The sequence below is a fragment of the Alexandromys fortis genome, unplaced genomic scaffold, assembly GCF_014885135.2.
Source record: "Alexandromys fortis isolate MF-2015 unplaced genomic scaffold, M_Fortis_MF-2015_v1.1 scaffold_15, whole genome shotgun sequence".
Lineage (NCBI taxonomy): Eukaryota > Metazoa > Chordata > Mammalia > Rodentia > Cricetidae > Alexandromys > Alexandromys fortis.
In genome coordinates this window covers 4,153,561-4,162,335 of record NW_026067911.1, presented here as the reverse complement: position 1 = coordinate 4,162,335, position 8,775 = coordinate 4,153,561, and the positions used below count along the sequence as shown (strand labels likewise).

Genomic DNA, 8,775 nt, shown 5'->3' with positions numbered 1-8,775 from the left:
TCCATGTCTAGGAAGGTGAACATCCAAACTGGCTAGGCTTCCACCAAGCCGGAACATGAAGTAGGATCAAAACCCCTTGCCATTGACCTTGGCTTCTCATCAGTCCTCATTGTTCGCCATGATCAGAGAGTCCGGTTTTATCCCATGCTTTTTCAGTCACCGTCCAGCTGGCCTTGGTGAGCTCCCAATAGATCATCTTTTTAAAAAGACAGGCAATGTCTGAGGAATGATATTCAAGGTTGACCTCGGGCAGGTACATACAAACTAGCACACATTTTTGCACACAAACACATGCATACATGCACATGCACACAAAAAATACACACTTATGGTGAATGGCTAAAGACATAGATAGGCTTATCTGAATTTAAACATCACACCATGTAAACAGGAGTCAAATATCCCACAGTGGTCCTCAAGTACACACAATATGTATCGATTAAAGCAAATCTAATTTTAAAATTAAATTATATACAATACAAACATATTATATAACAAAAATTTAAAGTACATGAAAGACCATGAGCTGACCATAATGCTGTGTGTGGACAGGCAGCCAGCTGGGCTACATATAAAAACAGAACTACGAACTGCACAAAGGGTATTTCAGGCTGCTGTTTATAGGATTTGGCAACTGACAAAAATATAAAACTTAAATTACTCATAAGTTGCCATAGAAAAGGAGTTGTTACAATCATGGTACCTTAAACTCATAAATACCAAGAAAATAAATTAGAAGAAAAGTAATTTTAAAGAATGTTTTCAGGCTTAATAAGGTAGAAGATAGGCAAAGTACCCAAAAAGGTAGGAGGCAGAGATGAGGAGAGATGGCCTGTGGCATTCTGAGCTGAACCCCACAGAGATGATCAGTATCTAGCTCAAAATGCAAGTCTGTAGTTCTGCAAAGCCTGCAGCTAGCTCTAGAGATAGAGGCCATATCAGAACAGAGTGCATGATGGGAGCCTGTAGGAGGGAAGGCAGGAGAAAGGACATGACGGGGGAGGAGGGAAGCTGCAGATGACACTGGGAATACGTATGAACAGGCCAAAGTAAAGCTATAGAAAAGAAGCAACAGAAAGAACTAGCAATGTCACACGCTACAGAAAGTGAGGCGAGAGTGTATTCAAAGAAGACAGGCTCTGAGAAGGATCAACAGCAGAGGAGAACCGGAAGAATTGAATAAATTGATAAATTATTAAAAAAAAATCAAGTTCTGGGAGGATGGCTCAGTGGAAAATTGGACCTGAGTTCAGGCCCCATCATCACAAAAAGCAGCAGAAAGTAGTTCATGCCTGTAACTCTGGCTCCCACAAGGAAGGAACAGGGGTGTCCCGGGGGCTTACTGACCAGTCACATAACCTAAACTATGAGTTCCAATTTGGGTGAGATATCTTGTTTCAAATCACAAAAAGAAACAAACAAACAAGCAAAATTCAGACAGTTCTGACGAATTGACTAGAATAGAGGACCAGGAGATAGACATACAAAACTATGTCCACATAATTTTTGACAAAGGGGACAAAAACATACATTAGAATTATCAACCTGTTCTACAAATGATGTACACAAAACTGGATATTCATCTACAAAAGAACTAAACTGAGTTAGCATCTTTCACCTTGTAGAAAGAAAATCAATCATAATGGATTAAAATCTTAGTTTAAAACCTGAAATACTGAAACTTCTAGATGAAAATATAGGGAACATTCTTGAAGGCTCTGGAGTAGGCAAGAAGTGTCTGAACAGAACTTTAGGAGTGCAGAATTAGCACCAGTCCTCAACAGATGGGACACATGGAATTAAAATCCCTCTGTTCACTAAAGGACACCATCATGCGAGCACAGAGCCCACAGAATGGGAGGAAATCATTCTTCAGAGGAGAATTAATACATGTTACCAAGGAAATAAAACTGCCAATCAACAAATGGTCTAACGAATTGGGCACACAGCTGGGGGGGGGGCAGGGGGATCATACCATAAGTGACCAACAACTGTTTTTAAATGTATTTCACATTCCTAAGCATGAAGGAAAAGCAAACTAAACTTACTTAGAGATACAAGGGAAAACTTTATTCACTGCTAGGAGGAGAAAAATTAATACATTTTAGTTAGGGCTCCTATTGCTGTGATGACACACCATTACAAAACATGAAAGGGAGAGGATTTGTCTGACTTACACTTCCCCATCATAGTCCATCACTAAAGGAAGTCAGGACAGGAACTCAAACACAGCAGGAACATGGAGGCAGGAACTGATGCGGTCATCATAGAGGAATGTTGCTTACTGGATTGCTCCACATTGCTTGCTCAGTCTGCTTTCTTATAGAGCTCAAGACCACCAGCCTCCATATGGCACTGCCCACAATTGGTTGGGTTCTTCCTGTCGGTCACTAATTAAGAAAATGCCCTGCAGGCTTGCCTGCAGCTGGATCTTATGGAAACATTTTCTTAATTGAAGTTCCCTTCTCTCAAATAACTTTATCTAGTGTCAAGTTGACATTAAAACTATCCAGGAAACCATCCATGTGAAAAGGTGTTGAGGAAGGACAGGATACAAAGGGCAGACACTCAAGTCATGAATGGGATACAAAGCAATTATTTCAAGTTTTGGCTCTGTTGTATGTTTTTCTTTGTTTAATGGTGGATAAGTGCATAAATGTGTAATTGATAGTGAAATTGTAAAACCCTAAGTGAAGCCCCACAGCTTCAGAATGGCCTTTCTAACTGTATGGATATCCATTGAGACACACAGAGCTTGAGACAGGGCAAATGCTTGAGTGACTATGTTAACTTATTCCTGTAGTGCTTATTATTCGTGAATTCATCATAATAACATGATTCTTATTTTTTCTTAATTAAGATGCCGAATGATAGGAGATACCTAAAGTTATCCTCTGGACTACACACTCACAAGCATGCATGTAGACACACAAAGAAAGAGAGAAGAAAGTAAGAGAGCGAGGGAGGAAGAAAGGAGAAATGGGGAAAGAAGGAGAGAGGAAAAGATGGAGAAAGAGGAGAAGGACAGGGAAGAATGATAGTGAAGTGTTAATAAGCTGTCATTAAGCCATAAGAGATAAGGCAAAGCAGCAGGGTCAAGACAGGTCAACAGACAAGGCAGACTACAAACAGAAAGTAGAAAATATTTGTGAATGGAAAAGAAATGGCACAAGTGAAAAAAAGCCACAAATAAAGAAGAGGGGATGTAGAGAAAACACACCAGGAAGCTCTGAAGCATCAAAATAAGAGTGCCATGGGCAGGAGTGTGGGACAACAGAAAAAACAGTTAAACAAGGGGAAGTGGAAAAGAGGACAGGAACCACATGCAAATGTACACAATTCCAGTGTTATCAATAAGGCATGGATTGCTAAAGCTGGGGCCAGCTACGTTGACAGAGAGAACTATTGCTAGATATAGTTTACATCCGGTAGAACGATCAGAGCGGGTATAGTCTAAACTTAGTGAATTGAGGTGAAAATGGTGAAGGAACCACCAGGGAGCATGGTTGAAAGCGTAAGTCACAAACAATCCCACACCAGTTTGGAATTATGGTTAATAGAATGGTTATTTATTTAAGGGGGAAAAACTTACAGATCACCGTCCCAGACAACAGCCCTCTGCGCAATCAGGAAGAGAGCCTAGTCACTGGAAGCTGAGCAGGAAGCCAGAGAGCTAGCTGGAGGGAAGCGGCCGCTTTTTTAAAAGGAGAGAGACCACGCCCCAATGGGCTGGTATCTCAGCAGCTATTGGCTGAGGGAGCAAGGAGCAGAAGGAGCTCCCAGCAACACACGGTGAACAGAAACAGGGCTCCAGAGACAAGAATCAAAGGTGACCCCGCTACTCCCCAGCCATGAAACTTCATCCAGGTTCTAAATTCCTTGAGTTCCCTACTCCTCCAATTTTGGCTCCAAGTTTCCACATCAGCTGTAGAAGTCTGGACCACATTTCTGCACAGGTCTGTAGTAGGGAGAGATTGTATTATGGTCTGTACCTGAAGGGTTCTCTCGGAAGGTTTATCTGAATGGCAATGCTCAGCAGTGAACCTTTAGAGATGTGATTGGCACCTGAGGACAATGACTTAGTCAATAGCTAAATCCCTGCTAAAATCCCAACTTAATAGCATCAATGGGAGGTGATGGTCTAGCTGAAGAGAACAAGCATAGGGCACACCCTGGGAAGATATAGCTAGTCTGCACCCTAGCTCATCCCCTCCCCACTTCCTGTCCTCACTAAGGTGGGTGACTTTGCTCTACCACACTGTTAGCAATGGTGTTCTTCTCATTCAGCCCACAAACAGCAAAACAATCCAATCATGGATGGAAAACTCAGACACTATGAGCCAGGGACACTCTTCTTCCTTTACTATTTATATAGGCATTTTTTTTCACCACATAGCAAAGGCTCCAACACATGTGAATGCAGCCTATCTGCCGTGCTTTGAATTCTCCGTCAGAAAGCCTATGTAAGATGCCCATATTAGAGCACTGATTTGAAACGTCCCCTATAGTTTAGGAGACTCTTTGGTGGAACATTGATCTTACCCTCTTAAAGTCTCCCCTCCCAGGTGTTAGACAAACATAAGTATCCCAAGTTCTAAGATCGTAGACAGCTAGCTCTATCCTAATTCAGTGCTGATCTCTACAATACCTCCGTGTTGGGGGATATTCAATCACACTGTGAACCCCAAGTGTGCATTTCAGTTAATTAAATAAACCTAACATTAGGTCAGGAGGCTGAGTTAGAAACTAGTTGATAGAAAGTAATCAAAGAGCATCAGAGGGCATCTGGAAGAGACAGACAGATTCACTGGAAGTAGTAGGGTGAAGCTTTTTCTGTTTTGGAGTAGAGGGGCGTGCTTCTTGGGAGACATATGCTATGGAGATGTGGGGCGTCGGGCATACAGAATAAAAGAAAAGTAAGAAGCCATATGGTAAATGTAGATTAATACAAGCAGGTTAATTTAAGTTATAATAGCTCCTGGAACAAGCTTAATCTAAGGCCAACTTCTCATAATCCATACGAAGTCTCCATGTCATTATTTGGAAGCTGGCTGGCAGGGCAGACAAAGACTCATTACATCTCCATGTTCACTGTTTTCATCTCATTATTAAGCAAGTGTTCCCAAAAGCACATCACAAAGTTTGAATATAACAACTGATCATTTATCCTTTGATGCCTCAAAGATCTGGATTGAGTTTGTTTACTCCTCCAATTTAATCCTGTGTAAAACATGTACAGAGTACCATTAACATAAGTAAAGTCATCAGCACCCTCTTATCAAAATGTCATCACCATGTGGCTCACACCTATAATTCTAGCATTCATGAGGCTGAAGCGGAAGGATTGCTGAGAGTTCAAGGCCAACCAAGTCTATAGCGTGGAATAGTTTACCAAACAAACACAAAGCCTTAAGGCCACCACCAAGCAGCAGTCAGGAATTTCTCATGTAGTCTTAAGTAGGCAGAGAAAATTCAAAACTTCCACGAGTATTGTGGAACAATTAACACTCCAAAGGAGCACTGATGCCCACAAAACCCAGAGCAGGTGCCCAAAGCATTTTGACATCCCCTAGGTTGAAAATATCGGCATCAATCCTACTGAGAAGACATGGGGAAATTGAAACAAGCTTAAAAAACAGCATAAGCCTGAATGCTCTGGAATAGTTCAACCCCAACTCTGGAACTAGGAATGGCGTGGTGGCAGAGGCCTGCTGGTAATCTGTACTGGGGGCAGGGTGGAGGTAGCAGGATCAGGAGCTCACAGTGGGTGAGATCAAGTCTAGCGAGGGCTGCCTGTGGCACCTTGTCAAAAACAGAAAGCAAAGGAAGAAGATAGAACAGGAGGAACCCAAGCTCTACAGTGAAAGTATCTGGGTTCAGACCTGGTGGTGCAAATCTCAACTCAGCCAAGCCTCTTCCCCTTGAAAGCACTGCCCATCTCCCTTGCCATGGACCGGGTAAATGCAAAGGAGCTAGAAGCCACCTGCTGTCTAAGTAAGATCACAAGGGAGTTAACCCACTAGCCGTGGTTTGTGATTGCTACTCACACAATGACGCCGCAGTGGAGGGCTGACTTTCTCCATCAGCCCACATCAGTCATCCCAAGTTTCCAAACCGTGATCGAACAAAATCATCAGGCGGGTCGATCATCACGAGAGTCGGAAAATCCATGGCACATAGCTTTTGCCTCATTAATAAATTTTCTAAATGAGTTTCCCTTCTAAGACATGCAATCATGAATGTAACAAGTCTGTCATTCTGACTTTTGGTTAGTTGCCCCTGTTTTCACTTTGTCCTCCTAAACCAGGGGCACCCAACTCTTTGCTGCACTGATAACCAGGAAGTGTGGGTCGGTAGGATGGCATACTTTCATTACAATCTTCACCTCATCCGCAGGCTGTCTCCACCAGTGATTGACTGCAGAGGTCCCTAACAATCTCCAGGAGAATTCGCTCACATTTAACAAATAGGCAGGTGTGTGACAGCCAAGTGCTGTATGTGGCTGTGTTCTACACGCCAAGAATTGCAAAGAAACCTGGCAGTAGATCTTACTGCAGTTCCTGATGAATGAACTCCAGCACAGAGAGGACCACAAACAAACATGACTGGATTTCCCCTACCCTAAAGTACTCAAAGTCAGAGCGATTTTAGCAATTCCTTGAAAAACATGTCCTTATTAAATCTCCCGAGAATTTGTATTGGTTTTAATATCTGACTTCATCTCATCTGATATGTAAATGAGTTACAATTCTTTTTTTTTTCAATTGCAGGGTCATCATTCTAGATCAGAGTCGACAATGAAAGGAGAGGAATACTGTCATGTAAAAGTGGGGTGTGTCTTCCCACTGGGGTCACTCAGTCCAGTGTTTATGGGTGAGTGAGACAAGGCAACTCAGGGCTCACTATAACAGTGATACGATGGAAGCAAGTTTGCTCTAAAGTATTGTAAGACAAAGGCTTTCATACGCACAGGGTGATGTTTCCTGGGATAACCAAAAGAGTTTAAATTCACTTCTTCAAAGTAAACAATGCAAATCTATGTCAAAAGTCACAGTAATTCCTCAAATTTCAGAATACACATTTAGGCACTACATAGTCAAAGTCGTGAAACAGAATGACACCCTAGCTCTGTTCCTAGTTCATGACCCGAGCAGTAACCAGACAGCAGACTGAATTTCACAGAGAATGAAACATTGAAAGGTAACGTGAACCCCAAACGGTGTTTTTCTTACCGGAAGGAGCGAAGCTAGGAAAAGGTATGCGTGCCTTTGAGTTATTTCTCCCAACCACTTTTTCTATTATATAATATTTCAGAAAAGCAAAGAAGAGGGAATGCAGAAACGTTCAAAGGACTTTGCAGGCTGCCCGAGAGCAGAACACGGAAAGCTGAGTGGGACCCAGCTTTCTCCAGCAGACTAATGTAAAGAAGACCTGGCAGAAACTTCTTGAGCCAGTTAAGTAGACCAGGCTACTAGACTTCTCCGAACTCCTCCCAGCGCGCCACATGGTGACCAAGAACAAGACATTTCCCCATGTTACCCACTAATGCCGGAGGAATCCCTCCTGTGCCCCTTCCTCCTAACTGTTGGATTAACCACCCAGTGCCTCTCCCTGCCGCTGACACATGCATTGCTGGCTCTCGCCTCTCTCATCAGATCTTTGAAATAGTCCATTCTTTGGACTTCATCATACCTCCCATAAAGGGGGGGGGGATGTGCAGAAACGCACTGAATTAAAAAAAAAAAAAGTCAAGGTAGTTCCCTTTCAACGGGATTTAGCGTAAAAGCCTGTGGGAAGTGGACAGTTACTCCCCAATATGAAATACATACACTCAAACTCTGGCGGGGGTCGGGGTCTGACAGGTGCTTGGAAAATATCAGGTTGGAAGCATTGCATCTTCAGTGGCAGTAGTTGTGCTGGGCGGGGAGGGGGCGCTGCCTAAGGTCTAGTGTGTGTTAAGGTTCCCGCCCTGTACCCAATCAATGACATCCTCAAGTTCTCATGCCCAGTGCCTGACGGCACAGCATCCCTCCATAGCTTCCCCTAGAGACCTGGTCTCTTCCTCTGCCATGGTGTGGCGCGGGTAGGGCGGGGGCACATGGAACTACGAAGCTGTCCGCACGCTTTCCAGAGCTGCCGGGCTCCACTTACATGCCGGGCTGGAGCTGCAGGGCGCTTCCTGGCGGCCAGTGATCGGCGGCCCAGACGCAGAAGCACCAGAACCACAGTGGGGAGGTCATCTCGTTGAGGCTGAGACAGTAGGGACACCGCCCCAACTGAGCGCGGTGCGCCGCTCGGGATCTGCAAGTCCGAATCCCGCGCAGAAGTTGGGCTCGCCAGGCAGAAGTTGCAAGTGCCGGGCTCGCTCTCGAGGACCGCGACGTGCGTCTCGCAGCGGAGGGCGCGGCAGCTCGACCCCAGCAGGCGACACAGGCAACAAGCGAGCGCGTGCTAGTAGTGGCCGGCCAAGCCAACCCCAGGAGCTGTAGCCCAAGAGCTGCACAGCCCCTGCATTGCTGGAGACAACTGGAGACCAGCAAGCCCAGCGGTCCTGCAGCCCCCGCAGTCCTGGTGCCATGGCAACGCGCTCGCCGCCCTCTGGCCCCAACCCCTCCGGAGCGCTTAAAGAGACAGCCCCCTGGCCACCATGCGCTCCTTGCGCTGCAGGGCGGTCCCCGCCCCCACGCCCTCTTCACCCTCTCTCCCCCAAGAGGCGACGGGCGGTGGCTGGGGAAGCATCTGGCACCTCACATCGTGTTCTTCCACCAATAATCC

General features: G+C 45.0%; 1 protein-coding gene across 1 annotated transcript in view; it reads right to left on the bottom strand.

Annotated features, from left to right (window-relative positions):
• LOC126499314 (EGF-like and EMI domain-containing protein 1) overlaps positions 1-8,546 on the bottom strand; it is a 629,335-nt gene extending 620,789 nt beyond the window's left edge. The window contains exon 1 of the mRNA XM_050138486.1: positions 8,152-8,546. Within this exon, the coding sequence (XP_049994443.1) occupies positions 8,152-8,240 (89 nt within the window). The 5' untranslated portion in view covers positions 8,241-8,546. The remainder of the gene's footprint in view (positions 1-8,151) is intronic.
• Positions 8,547-8,775: the final 229 nt, after the last annotated feature.